The sequence below is a fragment of the Primulina huaijiensis genome, chromosome 15, assembly GCF_012295235.1.
Source record: "Primulina huaijiensis isolate GDHJ02 chromosome 15, ASM1229523v2, whole genome shotgun sequence".
NCBI classification, from domain to species: domain Eukaryota; kingdom Viridiplantae; phylum Streptophyta; class Magnoliopsida; order Lamiales; family Gesneriaceae; genus Primulina; species Primulina huaijiensis.
Genome location: NC_133320.1, coordinates 21,411,999 through 21,433,864, shown reverse-complemented (window position 1 = coordinate 21,433,864; position 21,866 = coordinate 21,411,999). Strand labels below are relative to the sequence as shown.

At 35.6% G+C, this 21,866-nt stretch overlaps 2 protein-coding genes across 3 annotated transcripts in view; one reads left to right on the top strand and one right to left on the bottom strand.

Moving 5' to 3' along the window:
• Nucleotides 1–2,485: 2,485 nt before the first annotated feature.
• On the bottom strand, nt 2,486–20,752 carry LOC140959202 (nuclear cap-binding protein subunit 1-like). 2 transcript variants are annotated; one of them, XM_073417040.1, is made up of 19 exons: nt 20,589–20,752; nt 20,378–20,437; nt 19,997–20,053; nt 18,916–18,987; nt 18,378–18,440; nt 17,625–17,801; nt 14,836–14,967; nt 14,598–14,664; nt 13,814–14,013; nt 12,808–12,881; nt 12,090–12,174; nt 11,128–11,196; nt 10,882–11,000; nt 4,518–4,656; nt 3,826–4,320; nt 3,374–3,679; nt 3,080–3,246; nt 2,829–2,940; nt 2,486–2,719 (listed from the first exon to the last, which is right to left on the bottom strand). In XM_073417040.1, the coding sequence occupies exons 1-19, from the start codon at nt 20,670–20,672 to the stop codon at nt 2,609–2,611; spliced, it is 2,589 nt and encodes an 862-aa protein (XP_073273141.1). In that variant the 5' UTR covers nt 20,673–20,752; the 3' UTR covers nt 2,486–2,608. The 2 variants fall into 2 exon arrangements, with proteins under 2 accessions (XP_073273141.1, XP_073273142.1); XM_073417041.1 differs by having other exon boundaries at nt 12,808–12,878.
• Nucleotides 8,583–21,866, top strand: part of LOC140959203 (WEB family protein At5g55860-like) — a 46,409-nt gene continuing 33,125 nt past the window's right edge. The window contains exon 1 of the mRNA XM_073417042.1: nt 8,583–8,594. The gene's annotated coding sequence lies outside the window, so the exon portion shown is untranslated. The remainder of the gene's footprint in view (nt 8,595–21,866) is intronic.

Below are 21,866 nucleotides of genomic sequence, written 5' to 3'. Positions count from 1 at the left end.
TTTGGCACCTCCGCCAATAACTCCTCTGTGACAATGTGCAATGGGCCAGTGACTACTCTATCACAGTCTGGCACCTCTGTCACAAGACCAATCGTCTAATCACGCTTTCTATAAATCAATAGAACAAGCATATCAATTCAAATCAATGCATATAATAACAATAAGTATGTGGTTTAGGGAAACTCAAGTTATATCTAACTCGAGTCATTCTCCCAGGTTCGACATTGACTTACACCTTTCTTTCGTAGTCTCGGTCTGAAGCAATATAAGTGCTGAACTCAAGACTGTCTCTGTAAATCTGAAATGACATATCGAGAATAGCAATATCAACATTCCATTCACAATTCAATACCTAATCTGATCAATCTGAAGTTAATTCAAATCAACTGTATAACGGTACCATCTCGATATCCCCGTCAATACAATAGCAACATATATCAATTACAAATCATAACCCATATCCGTTACAATCTGTAATCAATCAATAATCCAAATCTGATCAATTTCAATCGATAAACTCAGAAAATCATAACAATTCCAAAATCAACTTGTTTTTCGATCTGACTTCGATTCTACGGTGTCTAGTATTCCCAGAACACATAATAATGGTCAAATAATAATTTCTCCAATATCATAATTTCAAATGATAACAGAACTCAATAAAACTTACGTCCTGTAGTAGCTGTCGACGAGAGGATCTCAGAATTGTCTTCAGATCGAAATTCTGATAGCCGAATCTTGAATAATCAAATTTCTAAAGGATGAAAAAGCTTTGAAAATTCTCGGGAGCTCTCTGTTCTTCTTCTGAACCTTTGTAATTGAAATGAAAGATTCCACTTATATGNATTCTCTTGAATTTCGTAGTGGAGCAGTTGCAATAATATATGACCAAGTTGTGGAGCAGTTGGTTCGTAGCCAAATTGAGTAGTCTACAAACACTACACACACACACACAAAGCGAAACCTTTGTTATTTTAATTAATGACGGTTTAAAAAAAAATCAGTTTAACCTTTAACAACAGTTTTCTTATTGTGTTGTTTTGTTTTTTTAGTAAGTCTTATGTGAGACGGTCTCACGAATTTTTATCTCTGAGACAGGTCAACTCTACCGATATTCACAGTAAAAATTATTAGAGTTTGATCCGTGAGACCGTCTCACAAGAGTTTTTGTGTGTTTTTTAAGGGTTTGTGACCTTAGCTAAATTTAGCAACCGTTTGTTTAAATCATCACTAAAAATAAGGATGATTTTTTAAAAAACAATCAAAAATTACAAATTAATGATAGAATTTAGTTAAACCGTCATAAAATTAACGACGATTTATGAATTCAGTTGCTTTTTTTTTTTAGTGAAATGAAAATCATCTACAATTAGAATTTAGAAAAATTGGACTTTGACTTATATAGACCAAAGATTTTATGTAGTGAGTGTGAGAAGATTTTATTTTTCAAGAGAAGATTTGGTGAGCAAAGGAAGTCGAAATATGAATTTTTTTAAAAAAATATAAATTAATATGAGTTTTTAAACAAATCTAGATTAAATTTCCTACCTAGTTCGTAGTCATGAGTAGAGTTAGAAACGTGGGTGCCCCAACATAATCAAAAGGGGAAAAAAGTTTTGATATTTTTTTCTAATTTGAGAGGGGCAATTAATCCCTAGTATCTTCACTCGAACCGTCAGATATTCTCCTGTGAAATAAGGGAAAATTCTTGTTGTTGTGAATCTTCAGCAGAATCAATTCACGGTTTAAGTACACAAGTTTTTTGTTATTGTTAAGATGAATTTTTTATAATATTATTCTAGTTATTTTTTTATATTCAAATAATACTATTAATTAGATGGTACAAATATTAAAATAATAATAAAGGGTAACAGAACTACCCAAACCCCCCCGATAACCCAACCCGAGCTCACCCCAACTAGCCCCTAGAAATATTAAACGAAGGGTCTGGGTCTCAAACCCGACCTCCATCTTTTATTTTATTTTTTAGTTTTTTTTCTTTAATTTCTAAATCATTATATTTTTAAATTATTAATATAATATGTCAGACTTTAACGTTATCATATTAATTTATTTCATAAGATTTATTATGGCTTTTTTTAAACTCACTTCCACTATATATTTACTAAATTTAAATTTAATCATTTATCTCTATTAGTACTCGATAGAAAAAATTTGTAAAATACAATAACGCAAAGTAAATGAAAAAATTCTGATTCATAATAATTTTTTGTTTTTTATTATATTAAAAAATATATTATTTTATTTAATATGTTTAATTTCTTTCTCGTTATTAATATTACAATTTCTTGTTTATTATTTATTAATTATTCACTATAATTTAAAAACAATTTAGAAAGTTTTAAAAACAAACAAACAAACAAAAGCTTTAAAAGTTAATTTTGTTTATAAATTTTTTCAACAGTTTTGTTTTGTTTTTTTTTTACAAATATATTTTGGTATTTTTTAATATTTGTATTGTATTGTTTAATCGAAAAAGCCCCCAAATAATTTGACAGTAAAAACTGGTCATCTTGAGAAATTAAGCATCGAATCAAATAAGCGGCACTTTCATGGTACAACTACGAATAATTATAAAAAAATGACGCTAAAAGCCATCGGTACGTCGACACAGACCAGAGTATACCGCTTTCCGTATGAGGGGATGAACGTCCTCGATCAATACCTCGGCCTCTAATTTCTCGATATGAGACCAGATCTATCAACAACAGCACAACGGAGACGAAAATCAGTCCAGATTATTACTGGAAAACTACAGAAAAGATCAGACAAATATGGGAACGGTGCATGACAAGGAAGAATATTACCTCGGAAGAATATTGACGAGTGATGGCCTTGACGTAGCCCAAGGTTGATAAACACCACTGTTCCTTTTCACCAACATTATACTCATTTCTGGTCTCTTTACCGTTGGGATGACTACAAATGTTCCCCCCCAAAACCAACAATAAGCAGCATGAAAAGTTTTTATGTATATATATCACACACAGATGCGCACGGAAAGAACTTAATAGGCACAATGATATATGTGGCAATGGGATTAAGAAAAGGAAGGCACCTTTTTTGTGGTCTTTCATCAGCATTATCCACCTCCGCTGCAGGAGAATCTTCCTTGTCAATAGTCATTTCATCTACCTCGGGAAAAGGGTGCAAGGTACCTTCTGTATCCAGAAGGGGTCCCGCCAATACTTTCAAAAAGTTTTTGTACAAGAAAATAAATAGTTCCTGCATATCCATCAATGACTCGCCGAGGTCAATGCTCTCATACAGGGCAAAGGGATTTCAAATGAAAATAATTTCAAATTTGGTGCTATTATCTTTTAGCCAAAAACCAAACAGTTACTACACGAACCTCAATTTCACCAGCAGCTCGAGCAAAAAGAGCCTCTTTAGCTTCCAAGGATTCACGGAAAGAAACCTCGGACTCCTTTGTTTTATTAACATTGGATTGCAAGCGTTTCATTTTCACAGGATTTTCTGCAAGAACAGGTTCACCACCCACAAGGGTGAGAGTAAGCTTTGACTTTGCATCCTCTAAGTCAGATTGCGCTTTTGATGCAGCTTCAGAAGCGGAGACCACACTCTTTTTTAGGACTGATATCTCTTTTCTCAGATCAGTAATGCGATTGGATGTTTTGTTAATTGCATTTCTCAAGACCTGTATTAGAAAAGAAGCTTCATCAAATCAAATAGCAGTAAAAAATCAGGTTAAATTGGTTATGTGAAGTGACTTGCATAGTTGCATTAAAAGGGGGAAACTTAGTAAGAGTAAAGAAAATCTTCAAAGGCTAACCGAAGTCATACCTCCCAGGGGCGATCAGAAACATGAAATTGCTCAACATTCTCTGGCAAGAAGACCCATCTCACAATAGCCAGATTAGATACAAGGCGATACCCCATCAATCTGTCAATGGCTATGGCTGTCATTTGAGCATTGTTTTTCCAGAAAGAACTCACTTCAGATAACAGTGAAACTTGCTTCTCCTGAGCAGAACAAATCCTTGCAATGACCTGGCCATACCTCTCTATGACAGTAATAAAATGAGTAAAGCTTTTTGAACCAATATTGAGAAGAGTCTGAACAACCACTCTGAGCGTGACATCTAGCCCTTGCTCAGGAATTATTCGACTCTCAATCCATGAGATAATTTCACGAGAAGTTAATCGGTCTTTCACCATTCCATTGAGCTCTGCTGAGAGGCTGTGTTCGGTATGATCCCCATCTTCTAAACTGTATCTGAAATTTGGAGTACCTTTTGGTGGCAGCAATTCCTCTAAAGCAGGAGCACTCTCAACACTCTTTATGCAAATTTTTAAAAAATAATGATAATAAATTAATCAGAACGGAACCTATTAATGAAAGAACGTTTAAGACATTTAATACACTCAATTTAATTCAAATAATATGATGGACAATATGCTGTGAATAATAAGATGAACATTTGTTTAATACAAAATGGAGGAGTAAAAAGTAAATGATAGGTGGCATACAATACCTGTTTAATTTTGTCCCAATATGACAGCCGCACTTCCCTTTCCAAAACCTCCTGAACAAACACCCTTTGAGGCGCCCATTTTGGGAGGTCAAGAACATAAGACCATTCTTCCCATGGCCAAATAAATTGAAAATTAGACCTGCAACAAAAACGCCACCAAATGGTGAAAGTAATTCTTATAATTGATGTGTCATTCAAACATAACATAGATGACCGGGCACATTCAAGCAGGAACCATTGACGAAAAATGCCAAACCAGAAGAATCTTAGCTAGTTGCATTCATTTGCAACATGCAGAAAATCAGCCATTCTACGGCACAATTTCCTTTCTAGGAAGTAGGAAGGAAGGGGATTTTGGGTAAAAAAAACCGCAATCACCACACAAATCAACCGGGAAATCATAAAATCTGATATGTTTTACTTCTTAAACACAATAAAGGACAATTGAACTAAGTGATCGCTAACTATTTATGCAAGGGGTTGTTGTTGTGGATGATAATTTTCCAAACCGTTTAGTGAGAGAATTTTTCAAAATGCTCTCTACCTCCAAGCCCTCCTCTTCTCCGATATCCCCTCAACTTCAGTAATGCACCCCAATTGATGATCAAACAGCAACCTCGACTATCCTTGTTTCGTGGAAAGATCAATCCAACTCCTACAGGATCCGGGAACATTGATGCCCATAAAGAATTCCGTCAGTGTTTGAGCAAAGAGTGGAACAAAGCATTGATTGTCACGAAGGAATGTGTTAATATTTCTTGGGAAATGGTAACGTCAGCCCTGGGTAAGGCGGTTGAGAAGAAGATTGAGATCTTTCCGTTCAAAGCAAATAAAGCAATGTGGTGGCCAAATAGTGTAGAGGATTTTGAATTCTACTTGAAAATTGGTAGATGCTTTTTGGAGAAGAGGATTTGCTTGACTTTTGAACGATGGAGGAGCGACATCAACACTGAAGAGGAAGTTTATGAATGCTGCAACAGTTGGATCAGGATTGTTGGATTACCATGGGATATGTGGACGACAGATGTGCTCCAAAGTGTGGGAGATAGTTGTGGGGGTTTGGTGGATATTAGTCAAGATACAATGTTGCTCAAAGATTTGGCAGCTGCTAAAATCAAAGTGGTGGGGTTAGAAGGGGGATTCATTAATAGTTTTTTGGCAATTCAGACACCGCGAGGACCTATGAATGAGCGCATTTATGTCGATTCGGTCAACAAATCAGCGTACGATGTCTATGAAAAAAGATCATATGCGCAGGTAGTAGTTGATGGTGCTAGAGTGATAGCAGGTTGGGGCAGAGTGAAAAGACCAATTGAGGAAGACGCTGGACATCTTAAACACGTAGGCGAAGAGAAGGATGCGAAGGCTACAACAGAATACAAAAACAGAATACAAGGGATGGGGAAGCTGCCCAAAAAACAAACAATGGCAAAACTGCGGTAGTGGGAGGAGAAGTTCGATACCAAGAAAGGAATTATAGCAATACGAAGATCGTTCAAGGGATGGAAGTGTTCGTAGGGAAACAACAAGAAGGTGTTTATAAAGCTAGAAACGAAGGGGGAAAGGGTTCTAAAGAGTTTGGGTCAGATCCAATGAGAGGGCGAAAACAAATCAAAATCCAAAAAAAGGTGAGTCCGAAAGGAGTGGACGATTTCAACAAAAGAATAGTTCAATCCATGAGCAACAAAGAGAATGAGCATACAAGGCGTGGCAGTATTCCAGAGGATATAAGTCAACAACAAAAGAACTTTGAGGTCGTTTACACTAGAAGAAAGTCAAGGACAAATCCTGCTTGGTTTAATACACAAGATGAAGCAACGACAAAGATCAAGAGACGGTGGCTGGAGCAAGAATCAGTGCATAGGGAACAGGATGCCACATGGGAGGACAGGGACTTTACAAAGGATCAAGGTCATGGTTCTGAAGAAGACAGTGATTTTAGTGACATGGGGACTCATATGTCTATCAGTTCGGATACGACGACACACACCAGCTTGGGTTTGGAGGACTTAGGGGATCTCTTTGCATCACCTTCGGATAAGGTACACAACAAAAATACTTCTTCACATATTCACTCTTCCAATCCTTCATTTCTTTCTTCGGAATTTTCTCTCAATACAAATTCGGGGGAGGGAAGGCATATCGAGTTTGAGGGAGGTCTTGTGGTCGGTGAAAAGTTGGGTATGTCAGGAATCAACATCCACGAAGGTGATAGGGATAGTGGGGGGATGATGACACTGTCCGAGAATGAAGGAGACTACAGTTGCCTGAAAATGATGGGAGTAAAAAGGGTGGAGATAGGGGATGAGTTGAGTAAAGATGGAATACGACAAATAGGAGAAAAGTTGTTTCGATGAAGATTTTCTCTTGGAATATAAGAGGTGGAGGGTCGGCAACGAGGAGAGGTTTCATTCGAGATATGCTACGCAAGGAAAAACCCGACTTAGTTATTCTACAAGAAACAAAAAAGAATTGATTGATAGAAGATTTATATCCAGCGTGTGGAAATCAAGGTTTGTTGAATGGGTTCATTTACCCTCAATTGGATCATCAGGGGGTATTTTGGTTATGTGGGATCCAAGAGTAGTATCCGTCACGGATAATATGATTGGGGAATTTACGGTTTCGGTATGCATTGACAAAAATAAAGATTTAGATAGTTGGTGGTTTACGGCAGTATATGGACCATGCACAGCACGACTGCGACATAAATTCTGGGATGAGTTGGCGGGTTTGAGAGTTCTGTGCGGGGGTAGGTGGTGTTTGGGAGGGGATTTCAATGTTGTGAGATATTTGAACGAGAAAATAAATAGCCACTCACAAACAACAAGTATGGCTTGTTTTGATATGTTGATTCAGGAATTGGAATTGTGCGACCCACCATTACTGAATGCGAAATTTACATGGTCAAATTTGAAGGCTATACCAATTTGTAGTAGGATAGACAGATTCTTGTTCTTGGGAGGGTGGGTGGAATTATTTCATAAGCAATCTGTTTTGCCTCGCATTACTTCGGATCATTTTCCAATTGTATTGGAAACACAGAAACTTAAATGGGGGCCTTGTCCATTCAGATTTGAGAACATGTGGCCGCAAGATAAGGGTTTTAAGGACAAATTCACTATGTGGTGGAATAACACACAAGTTCAAGGATCGGAGGGATATAAATTCATGAGAAAACTTAAGTGTATCAAGGATGATATCAAATTATGGAACGACGATGAGTTTGGGAAGATTGATATGAGGGAGGCAGAAATGCGAAACAGAATTATGCGATTGGATGAAATGGAGAGTGAGGGGAGGGAGAATGTGGAAGGGGTGGCTGAAAAAAATAAAATAAAATGGGAGTTGGAAGAGTTGGTGTGCCGACGAAACAGAATGCTATATCAAAAAGCAAAGATTAAATGGTTAAAAGAAGGAGATCGCAACACCAAATTCTTCCATTCCTTGCTAAACCACCGAAAAACAAAAGCAATGATTAGTAAATTGGAAATGGATGATGGAGGGGTTATAGAGGATGAGGGTCAAATAGTCCAACTCATTGTTGACTATTTCCAACAATTGTACAGTAAAAGAGATGTGAAAGGATTTGTGATTGAAGGAGTAGAATGGACACCTATCGATGATGATATAAAGATTGATCTCGAACAACCATTCTTCGAAGATGAGGTTAAGAAAGCGGTGTTTGCGTGTGACAGGTGTAAAGCACCGGGGCCCGATGGTTATACTTTGGCACTTTATCAGGATTGTTGGGGACATAGTTAAAGGCGATTTAATGAAGGTATTTGCTGAATTTTATGAGGGGGGATCATTAATGGGTTGACCAATGAATCGTATATTTGTTTGATACCAAAGAAAATTGACTCGTTAAAGGTAAAAGACTTCAGACCCATTAGTCTCACTACGAGCTTATACAAGATAATAGCAAAAGTGTTGGCTAAAAGGATGAAAAATGTGCTCTCACATAAATTGTCAGAATCTCAGAATGGATTTATTGAGGGAAAGCAGATTCTGGATTGTTGTTTGATTGCGAATGAGTTGGTTGAAGAAGGGAAGAAGAAAAATGAAAAAGGGTGGGTTTTGAAAATTGATTTTGAAAAAGCTTATGACAATGTTGAATGGGATTTCTTGGATTTTGTCTTACGTAATAAGGGTTTCGGGGAAAGATGGAGAGGATGGATAAGAGGATGCGTATCTAATGTTTCGTTTTCAATCATGATTAATGGGAGACCTAGGGGGAAATTTAAAGCTTATAGAGGACTTAGACAGGGAGACCTTTTATCACCATTTTTGTTCAATATGGTTGTGGATGTTTTGGGAAGATTGGTTGACAGAGCAAAACAAGAGAACTTCATTAGAGGGTACGAAGTGGGCCGAGATAAGGTGGAAGTATCACATATACAGTTTGCGGATGATACATTGTTTTTTGTTAAGAGGGAGGAACACTTAGGCTTTTTGGTGCGGGTTTTGAAGGCGTTTTGTGATATGTCAGGATTGCGGATCAATTGGGACAAGAGTGCTCTATTGGGTTTAAATCAAGAAGAAGTAGAAGAGGAAGATATAGCTAAAGGGATTGGTTGTCGCAGGGACCAATGGCCAATAAAATACTTGGGAGTCCCCGTCAGGGGTAACCCTCTACAAGTTTCTTTTTGGGAACCAATCATGATTAAGATAACTAGAAAATTGGCAACTTGGAAAAAGGCTTTCTTGTCCAAAGGAGGTAGAGTTACATTGATCGCTGCGGTTTTGACTGCTTTGCCTATATATTTCATGTCTCTATTCAAGGTACCAAAAGGAGTAGCGGGTGAGATGGAGAAAGTAATGAGAAACTTTCTGTGGGATGGGAATGAGGGAGAATCACATTGTCATATGGTTAGATGGGAAAAAGTATGTAGACCGAAGGAGAAAGGTGGCTTGGGTCTCAGGAATATATGTTTGAGAAATGTTGCGTTAATGGGAAAATGGTGGTGGTGGTTTACCGTTGAAGATGGAACGTTGTGGAAAAGAGTAATAAAGAGTAAGTATGGGTTACAAGAAAATGGATGGGATGCGGGTTTGGCTAAGAATGTGACCTTTAGATGTCCGTGGAAGTTCATTTCTACATCATACACGACTTATCATCGACTAACAAGATTAGTGGTTCGAGGGGGGACAAAAATCAGGTTCTGGGATGACATTTGGTTGGGAGATTCATCTTTCCGGGATTTGTTCCCATCTTTATTTCAGCTTTCTTTGGTTCGTAATTTGCCTATTTCTTATTTTGCTAATTTTGACACTTCGTCACATGATTTTTCTTGGGATTTGCATTTTCGACGATCGCTCCGGGAGGAGGAGATCACTCAGTTATCTTCGCTTTTAAGCATATTGGAGGGGGTGAGATTGGTTGAAGGGGTTGATGATTTCCAACAGTGGGAGGGGGATCCATCCGGGAGGTTCACAGTCAAATCTTTTTTCCAATCATTCTTTACGGATACTAATGGTGCACAAGAATTCAATTTTTTCAATATCATCTGGAAAATACCTATTTCGTCTAAGATTCAAATATTTTCGTGGACGGCAATCCTTGCAAAATTACCAACGTCCGAGGTGATGCAAAAGAGATATCCTAGTTGTGCTCTTTGTCCCAATTGGTGTGTGTTGTGTCGTAAGGATGTGGAAACACAAGATCATGTGTTTATTCATTGCAAGTTCACTCATGCACTGTGGGCTAAGGCTTTGGAAGAAATGAGACTAGTTTGGGTTGTGCCGAAAACAACTCAAGATTTGTTTAGTACGGATCTCGGACATATGCTCGGAAAAAGAGGAAAAATTTTCTGGAGAGTTGTGATCCATGGAATTAGTTGGGCAGTTTGGTTAGAGAGAAATAGAAGATTTTTTGAAGATTTGGAAGAAAGCATAGAAGAATATTGGGAAAAAATCAAGTTTACAATAGCAAACTGGATCGCAGTGGATAGACAATTTCAAGGATTGCCAATATTTGATATTCTAAGAGATTGGTCGTATGTGTATTGTTAAAAATTAATGAACTAATATTTCGTGCCAGTGGACCACTAGTCCGCTTCTTGTAATGTAACATTCTAAAAAATTAATAATATCGCTTTGTTTCTTATAAAAAAAAAACTATTTATGTAAGGGGGGAAATAATCACATTCTCCAACTACAGGGTTAGTCTTCAAGCTGGTTTATATCATTCACCAGGTCACCCGTTGGGCAAATACTTTTTTGTAAGCTAGATTATATTGGCAGCTTAATACACCATTAATAGAATTTGTAATGTCGTTAGATAACAAATCAGGGACCAACCAAGCATCTAACAGGAAAAATAGGCTATTAGCGAATAAAAATATTCAAAATGCAGGCTTACAAATGGTGAGAAAACCAAAGGATAAGGCGTGTACGGCACTCCATGTCTAAATCAGCAATTTTATCAAAAAGAGCACGAACAGCCCCCGCTACAACAGACGGAAAGGCACCTGGAAGAGCCTGAAATAATACTTTAGGGTCAGTACACCTGAAAGGTGTTTCATAACAAACAATAGATTGAAATACATTTACAAAAGAGTAAGTCTGGGCAACTAAAAATAGGATAAATTGGAAAAATCATTGATACCTTGCAGAGGTCCATGATGACCAAGGTATAGTAGATGGGCTTGAATGGCGGTTGGGGTAATAAGAGAATCTGCAAGGCATAAAGACAAATAAAAACCACAATGCATATCAAACAAGTGCTAAAAGAAGGTAGCACTCTGACTCACTCCTCAGGGGAATTTCCCTCACTTATTGTTATTATAATTATAGCTAATTTGCCATTGCAATTAATATCACAGCATCTACTACTTCCACATCTACTACTACTATTTTTCCAGCATTGTTCTAAAATGCGCGAAAAAGCAGATTAAGCGCAAAGAGTGAAGAAAAGGTAATATTCAGGCAAATGCTTGAAAAAGAAGTCAACCTTAGGTTGACCACATCAAGCACGATTAATATCGAACTAAACAGTGTGTTTTTTAATCTTTTTTTTCCTAATCTGCGTTTTTTAATATATTAATTGGCTCGATATAATTTAAAATAAAGTAAAAAACTAAAAACACTTTTTCATGCTTAACATCGTACTAAACCCACTTAAGTTTAACCTAAGGTTTCGTCATGCTTCGCACTTTTTAGAACCTTGATTTTCATCGACTTTATAGTGATACAAATATTTCAAATCCTGTTGAGCTTCTGGAGTGTGATGAAAATGGTGGTGCACCTACATTATGTGATACCTTTTCCAATAAGTGATATGTGATTTTGTGTGCACTATTCGATCTAAGCACAGAAAGAGAACTCCAAAAACTGACAAACTGAATTCTGCATCTGTGATCCGCTTCCTACCAATATCTAGATATCTAGCATACTCTTACAGCCTATGTCTCACTCTAAAACAATTTATAAAATCAATTCAGAGAATAAAACGAAATAAATATTCAGTAAAATTCAAGATCAAACTGCATAAGAAAGGAAAAAAGAGTGATGCCTAAAAAATTTGGAGCACCATGATAGCCAAAAGATTGGAGTAACATGATTTGGTACCTGGGAAAATATTGTCTCACACATAAGGTACTCATATCGGAAGGAAACAGGTAGGCCAGCCATGGATGAAGCACATTCCTTTCGACTAGCTTTGCGTGAAACACAAAAGCGAAAAATAAGATAGCACTCCACTAAAATGAAAATTTTATTTTGTGATAAGACAATGGCACAAAAAGAAGTCACGCATGCACACCAAGTTCCAAACACTTAGAGATTGAAAGCATGAACCAAGCGGTTAGAACAATTGTAACACCTTGATTGACAAAACATATCAAGAGCATAACATGACTGAGAAATTAATCAACCAAGCCTGTCTGGTAAAAAAAATCTTCAGCCATCTAAAGTTCATCTCTAGCTTCTGTATCAAAATCAATATCATTAAAGCAAATCTCGAATTTTCCTTTGCCAAAAACCTCTCTTTCATGAAATTGTCCCCTTGCTACCAAAGACTCGCAGTCTCACAGAACAAAACAAGTCACACAAAGTCACAATCGCAACATCCAGAACTTCTAGCAAACTAAAACAAAATTTCTAGACCTCTATTTGAATTCCCAAAGCCAACAATCCGAAACATTCTTAGACTGCATCTTCAAAATAAATTACCCTAATGTAAACTGAACGAAAAGGGAATCTATTTTGAAGCAAAAAATACTGTTTCATCAAACTGAAAGGGTAAAATAATATAGCTTAGAAAACCGAAATTAGTAAATCTACTAACCAGCCATTTAAAAATAGAAGCACGTCTAGTAAATATTCTTCCGCAACGAACCGATCTATAGGTTGCAAATCCTGCTGAAGGAACAAAAGAGGGAGATGAGCCACAAATGAAAAGATAAATCATCAAAACTTATCAACGCAAATCCACCAACAAAATACTGAAAGATAATCCAAATACTTTCTGTGCAGGCGCAAACTTCAGGTGCCAAAAGTTTAAAGCACACGAGTTCTACCTCAAGACATACAACTGAGGAGTAATGAGTCCAATAAAATTAAAAACGATAAAAAAAGAACCACCAAGCTTTGATAAAAGTGCAAACATTCACACAACACTAGCAAGGACCAGCCACTAGAGCACAATAAAGACAATGATACATGGTGATTTACTTTGCCACTTCCTGAAAATCTGATGAGGGTAAAACTTCATGTGACTTGTTATAACAAGCATGTTATGGTTCTAAATTACTATGATAAAACACGGAACTGGAGAAAATATCAGTAGGAGGTCTCCATATTGCATTTCACACCCCTGGAACAGTTCGAAAGGGGATGAAACTCAATATCTGTTCAAAGATGAAAAATAGATTGGAACCTGTCCTAGTGAGTTATCAATATAGCCCAACAAATTACTTCTTCATCCGGTCGTTACCAAAAGCACCTCAAGCTTGAAGCATGGCAAAACACTACTTTAATAACCCATGATAACTGAATGAAAAGTGATTGCAATAAAATCATTTAAGTAAGTGACATGAACGTTGAACTGAAAATCAAAACTAAGTTTTGGAAGACAATTATTAAAACTAAAAAATTTCAGCAATCACAATGAGAAGACCAAAGATGTTATTAAGGTACGACAGACCAAAAAATGAAACCGCATGTTATTGACCATCAAGATATCTGCCTTGTATATCAGTAGATTTGCATCTGAGCCAATAAAAATTAATAAAAGTTCACACTTACTAGGTTCGGACAACAAAAGAACATTAAATGCAATGTAGTAGATTTACCTCTGTCTTGCTTGAAGGAAAAATATTGAGGCTGCGCATACGTGGAGGATATTTCAAATCAGCTTCATGCTTCTGTATGCCATAAGTGATCCCTGTTACTTCAGCCGGGGGTTTAGGTTGCTCAGGACAGTTCAAGGAACCAAAATCATGAGACTTTGCAGAAACCAGCTGTGGTTCAAATGAAAGGTGGGGTCTGGGTACTGGAGTAAGAATAAAACTCAGACAAGAGTTTATTATAACACAATAAAAAAAGAAAATTTAAGAGTAGAAATATAAGGTTTCTGAACGAATCAAGCAAGCACCTAAACTTAAATGAGTAACCTAAATCAAACATTTAACCTCCAAGTTGATGATGAAAATAAAATGCATTTGACCAAGTTAAAATTTCATGCAGGTTTCTTTTACATGCACTTAAGGGTATGATTCCGGCACCCATGAAAATTGACTTCTATGAGGCAGATGGACCAAAATGGGACCTAGACAGTGCTAGTAAGCAAAAGTTCACCATGAAGGAGAAGCAAATGGATTTAGAGAAGTTAAAGTATGATGTAATTTTCTGGATGGAAATGCAATTAAGTAAAACAATAAGCAACGCACTCGATGCCCTTTTAATGAGGTACTTAAATAAAAAAATTCATTTATTATAGGGGGTTTTAATGTCCACAATATTAAATATATCTGATAATGTTGTTAAATATAAATAAAATATTGAACAAATAACTGATGTTTGAGCATCTTGATGGATTGAGGAAACTAACAAAAACAAAGATAAATGTAACCATACCGCTATCCGCCTTCCACCCCTTGTTGGAAAGATCTTGAATCCGGCCCCATAGATCCTCCAAGAAGTCCTAAAGATGTACACATTAAACAATTAAAAATAGAAAATAACATTTGTCAAATACTTGTGAAGACTTGTACAGACTTGCATACAAATGTTTCATTTAGCAAAAGATAAGGAAAGAAAGAAAAAAAGGCAAACTAGATTTAAGAAGAAAATAAAATGACGGAAAAAAACTTACTTTTTGGACATCACCCCGATTCCTTTCATGATCATATTCAAATGCGCAGCACCCAGTGTCAGAAACATGTCTTCTGATACTCATGTATGCTTGTATTCCCACCATAACTCTATTTATATCCTCAGGGACTTGCTAGCAATCAAACAAAACAAACAGAAAAATTTTAAATTTCAAATAACCATAAAACATTTACCAGATTTTTAAAAAAACAAAAAGCAGAAAAGTGCAAAAAAGAAATGAACATTGTGGCATCAAAAATAAAAATATTAAAGGCATCTTATCGCACAAGAATATATTCTCAAAATTGAATTTCATGCTAGATATTATATATTTTAAATATTATTTTTCACGATGAAGCTATAGGAAGGATTCCTACAATCTTCAAATCAAGAAATTTTAAGTCATATAAAGTGGTGATGACTAGTTTGAAACTAACAGAGATCAATAACTGATTCAATTCTCCAGACATTAAGTTGTGGATCTATGTTATCATGGTCACACCATGTAAATCATGTGTTACATCACATTGTTTTATTACTATGTTGCTACCATTTAAAATTGAATATTTTTTATAAGCCATATTATATTGTAATAAGATTAGTTACCAAAAAGCGAACCAGAGGTCCACATAAGACGAAGTGAGATTCATAATCAAACTAGATTAACATGATACTACACCCCAATTCGTATAGAAATCTGATACCAATAACGATTTAAACTCTACAATTAACAAACTCCAACATGAAACCCTGAATTTAACCTTCTCCCACCACTTCTCGATCGAGTCTTAGTACAAAATGGGAATTTCGAATTAGGCTTTCTTGCCTCGCCTGAATCTATTCAAGCAAAAAAGAAATGGTGGTCAACTTAAAGCAGCAACCTCAAACAAAAAACAAAGCCAAGCTACTATTCAAGTGAATAACATAAAAAAATGGTTCTAATTCATGAAAAGGATAACCTGCCATATGATAAATAGTGACTACGCTTTCCACAATCTATTCTAACTGCCAGTTAGTCATCTAGTTCATCTAAATATCTGCTCTCTATGTCTCTCTTTTTAGAACCACACATTTAACAATCTACTCTGATTGTATTGGTTTTAATTTTTCTGTCTCTGCTAAGATCATCTTCTTGGAAATTGGTTATCTTGCCTTTCCTTTCATTTGTGCGACATGGGCTCTTTCCATGAGTGCCATACTTTTAGATAGTATTTAATCATATTGTCTAGTGCTAGATTATATCTTCATATTTGATTTACGTATTTTTAGAATGTTAGTCTTCTGAAATGGGATTTAGGCATGATCTCGAAGCCTGATACTTGTATACAATGACATAGTTGTTAAAACTTACAACGCTGCACTTTTCTTTGCATGCCTTGAAGGGGCTTGACTTGCACTTTGAATGTTCTTTGAAAGTAAAATGTGTGAATTCAATGTAAAATTTATTTAATTGCCACTCATTTTTTCTCGTCATCTGATAATTATATGTTTTTTTTTATATTCACTAACTTGTAAAGTATATCAATACATGTAACAAAATTTTTCTAGAATTTAAATTTCATAAATAGTAAAAATTATGCAACAAATCGTAGGATTTACGGAATTCGATCATGGTATTCTTCATCCATGTCCTAATGCCTAGGGGGCTAGAACTTTTATCAATTCTTTCGGTTAAAAAGACAATACTCACTTATATGAATGTAGTGGAAAATCTGTTCTCTAATGATGTGTGTGTGTCATAAGTTTGATAATAATATCAAACCTGATTGTATAGTATCATTCTCTTTGATTTCTGGCGCTTCTTCTCAAATTGGACATGGAAAATTGACTTGGATTGTTCATTTGAAGAGCGGCCTTTTCCGTCTAGACTTAGATGTGGCCGCCTTCGAGCTTCATGTAGGTGTAGATGTGTAGATGTTCCTATTTACTGATGACGATGTAAGGTAAGTCTAGCGGCCGACAGCCCAATGTCCGACGAGCTACGGGTAACAAAAGAGGAGAAACAGTGGAGAATGGTAGGGTTTACGTAAGGGTTGATTGGGAGAAGTGGAGAAGATTGAATTAGAAGAGGATAAGAAGCTTGATTTCATATATTATTGGGCCTAAAAATTGTGCAAAATGGCCCTGAAAAAATTCTGCATTGTTTTAAAAATATGTCCTACAGCTTTTATTTCCTATAGCGACACTATCACGTTGATAGCGCTCGCTATCTCGAAGTGTAGTGCGCGTAGCGCCCTGTAGCCATGGTGCTTCGCTTCGCCTTGCTACGGGCAACAACGAGCGCATTGACAACTATGGTCTATACATACTCTGTCAAGCGCTTCTAATGGCATATTTTCTACAACTTGATCTATTTTATATACCAACAAGAGATTAGATCTAAGCCTTACTCACGTACATGATTGTTTATTTCATGACATTTACAATAGTGGAACAAAATCGATAGCCATAGAGTAAGGAATGATAATCTTATCTTGCAAAAGGTCCATAAGACCAAAAGTTTTCAAGTAAAATATGAACGAGATAAATGAAGTGATTCACATTTTTATGTTTCTCCATGGGTTTTTGTTATATGTGAAGGTAATTGTTTCATTTAATGGGCACCTTGGGTGCCTCCATCAGACAAGAACGCAAGTCCGTCATCAACATGAGAATGGTTACCAATAAGGGTGGGGTGGGGGAGGATGCTCCATTTCGAAGGAACACCAACAAAGCCAAAAATCACTGCTAACTTTCCAATTATTAGAGTCGCACAATAATCATGAAGGAAGGCAGAAATGAATTATTTACCTCCACCAGTTCTGCTCCACCCCAAGGGAGACAAGATAAAATGCATGTTATATAAAAATCGGCACAAGCTTGCCACGAGGAATTTCCCTTTTCATCATCCACAGTAGTTGCTGCTGACGACAATAATGTCTCGAATAAAACAATTAACGAACTTGGTAGGAGAACTTTACTGCACATCTGTAATCAGACCAGAAAAGGGGAAAAAGGAAAGAAATGGAATCTGTATGTATAAGATTCATTTTAAGAAAGGATTGATTATATCATCATTTAAAAAGTTATTACAATCAATGAACTATACTAAGACTCAAATCACTCTTATAAAATGTTGAAAATTCAGTCTCGAGTTTAAAGAAACTAAAAAAAAGCGAACAGAAGAAAAATAAGTCATAGCATTCAAAATAACGAAAGTAAATAGTCAGCCTGAGACAGCACATGAGTAGCCTCATGAGTTTCAAATTCACTTTTTCAGATTAATAAACACAACAAACTAAAAAAAAGAATCATAGTTCCTTGTATTTGGAAATTGGAACAATAAAGAACATATCTGAAGTTAGATTGCATACGAAGCTTCATGAGACATAAATTTATTTTGCTTCAGACAATGTAGTGCAAAAAATTCTCAGCAAATCAGAGGTATCAATGTATGAGGAACATGTACAAAGCATAGGTGTATTACACAAAGTTGTTTCAGTCCGCAATAAAGAGTAAGGATAGAAGTATTCATCGAGAAATAAAAAGTCACAAAAAACATACCAGTACAGTCAGAAAGCGCATAAGTACACGGATCCGGTTACAATTTCCAACATCTAAAGCAGCCTGACAGTCAGAATGGGAAAAAATATCAATAAATGGGGATAAATTGAAAATAAACAGCCAATGGGACAGAACAATTGACGCCAACAAAAAAAGTCGATAAGTTTGCCCATATCGGTCCTACGGAAACTAAAAGTGCTAGAAAGCATAGAGAAAATCATATCATGTCAAGACTACCAAATACAAACTTCCAATAGAAGTCTATTTTCGCAAACTGACATGATTACAGCAGATATACCAGATCCAGAAAAGCTGTAAAAATAAACCACGGCTTTGGGATCAAGGTAACATGCATGCATCCATACATATATTTTTTGGTAGGTGTGCATGTGTTGTACACACAAGGAGACATCTCCTTTGGGTTTGCTTGAGAGAGAGTGTGGAAAGAGGGACGGAAGAATAGAGAGATCAGAACCATGACTTAGAAGATACAGGAACAAACATAAAAAAACAAAGTTCACAATTTTGGTTTCAAGACCTGCAAATTAGCATGAATCCTCTCCACAATATTCCGGACAAAATCTTCATTTTCCAAGTTCAAAAGCCCAACCTACAATTACAAGAGAAATTCATTTAGTATTTAGTATCTGACATAAACAATTGACAGCATGATGATGTGTTTTTAAATTTGTATATGGCTCAAGTATTTATACAAACTGAATTCAAATAAATACATGGAACACCAAATCTAAACGACAGTTATAGCCAAAGTTGGTTGTTCTTTAGGCATATAGAAAATCATACTTGAGAAAGTAAATTTTATCAGCGCAAACACCAAGATTTCAGCAAAACTAACTTCCTCAATCACCAATATTTTCTTCAGATTTGTGTAACAGGCTTGTGACTTTATCAAAAAGTAATAAAAAAATGTTACAAGATTCAGATTTCAAACTGAACTCGAAAAATTAATAACCGCAGGAGGAAAGAGTTCCAGCAGTGCTCGATTTCATATTTTCAGATTGGTACTATGCTCAAATATATCATCCAATAAATTTGATGATTTAAATTCTTCCGATCAACTTGATTTACAACAGTCAATACTCAATAGCATTCTGCAATTACAGATAACAAAAAATTCACCAAAAATCCAAGACAGACCAAATATTGGAAGAGATGCCGCATCCTACAAAGATTCAAATTGAAGAAAAAAATGCTGTTTGACTGCAGGAGGAAAAAGTTCCGGTAGTGCTTGATTTCATATTCTCTGATGGTCCCTTGCCCAAATATATCTGCCACGAAAATTTGATGGTTTAAATTTACCCATAGGCATTCTGCCAACTACAAATCTTAAAATAATTCCCCCAAAAATACACGTGAGACCAAATATTGGCCATCTCACATGCATTTTTCGGTTCCTATTTACTGCCATGGGTTTAAAACAAATATCTTCATTGTTTAGAAGATGACTAATGCACTAGAAAATAGCAATATACAAACACCATAGCAATCATACAGATGTAGAATGTGCGAACACATATAAGCACACTCAAGAGAATTAATATAAGTAAATAGCATCAAAATTAAGCAGAATAAAACTCGAGCAGGAAAGGCTTGCATACCAATGTTGCGTATAAAGGTATCTTGTGAGGCAACTGCTCAGCACACTGGAGAAGAAACTGCCAAAATATATAGAAACATAAGTAAAACAAAGCAACCTGAAAAAATTTATACAAGAAAAAATTGCATATAATTCATTTGACGTTAAATAAGCAAATCTATACAAATGAGAGGATGGATTTGACTGAACAAATGAATTAGCAGTGCTGTTTTTGTCACATGCCTCTAATCCAGTCGATATCCTAATAGTTATTAATCGATACCAACAAGCCAAATAAGTAAATAGCAAAGACAACAATTGAATTGAAGGACACAAATTTAGTACAGAATCGATAAACAAACAAACAAACCAAATAGCATAAAAAGCATGGAAAATTCCATACGGGTAAAATATCGTCACTGGAATGCAACAATTCACGGCGAACAACGCCAAAACAAGTCTCCTGCAATATAAACAACCAATGCATCAAAGATTGAGGTTCGGTCAAGTAAATGAGACAGAAGTAACGGAATGCAATCAAATGAGAATTTCTAGGGCGGAAATTAAGAAGTAGAGAACTAGGGTTTTGAAGTAGCACAAGAAGTGAGGAGTACCAAATGGTCTTTGTAGTCGGTGTTTCCACCATACTCCGAGCAATTCTCTCCGATTCGGAGAACAAGACTCCGCCAACTGCTCATTCCTGCGGCGAAATAAGGCTGGAGTGAATTTGGGGAACGGAGGAGGGTTTAACGACTTCGAAACGTTCGCAGGACCTGAGCGGTTCTTTTCAAAATCTTTTTTATATATATATATATTCTTTTTTCTATTTTATTTTATTAAAATTGAGAACACGATAATAACCACCTAAAAATAACACCAACTTTTTCTTCTAACTTTACTATGATATTAATATTATTCTTTTGTTTTTTGTTTTAAATTTTAACACACACTTTTATTTTTTTTTATTTTTTTTATCTCAACAATTCAAATATTAATTTTGTCCCTCCATAATTTGTCGAATTTCATTTATATATATATATAAATGCAACTTTGCATCTTTTATTCAAAAATAAATATGCGGAGAGCCTTTTCTATTTCCAAAAGCCTTTTCATTTTAAAATTTTCATATAAACAAAAATAAATGGATAAAATATTTTTACTCAATTAATTTACTCAGAATATAAATTAATTAGCTCTGGAAATTTAATTAAAAATATTAGTTTAGTTTATTATTTATAATTATAATGTTTACTTATTACTATACCGGGAGCTATTTTTGTTTCTTGTTTTAATTTTTCATTTTGAAAAAAAAAATAGATTGTGTGTGTTTTCGAGAATTGAAAACACTTATAACAATAATAAACAGAATGGTTGTTTGTATGGAGAAAATGGTAAAAAAGCATACATGATTGTCAAAACAATCAAAAGTATTTGTAAGACATACATAATTAAATTAATCAAAATAACCAAGATTTTTTGTGAGATCGTTTCACGGGTTTATATTAATGAGATGAGTCGACCTAACTCGTATCTACTATTAAAAGTAATATTTTTTGTAAAAAATAATATTTTTCATGGATTGAGTTGGATTGGGTTGGGTTGAAGATCTGTTTCACAACATGATCCGTGAGACGGTATGACAAATATGTGTTGAGTTGGATTGAAGATTTGTCTGACAACATGATCCGTGAGGCCGTATGACAAGTGACGGAAATCATACACTCGAATCTCGTATATGATTATCGAATAAATTCATACTTTGATTTAGGATCTTTGTAGTTGAATTACTAACCTTGTTCCGGATATATTAATACACTTCAATGTCACGACGCCAATCACGAACGGAAGGGAATCGATATTTCACAATCCAAATGCTTAATAATTGTGATATG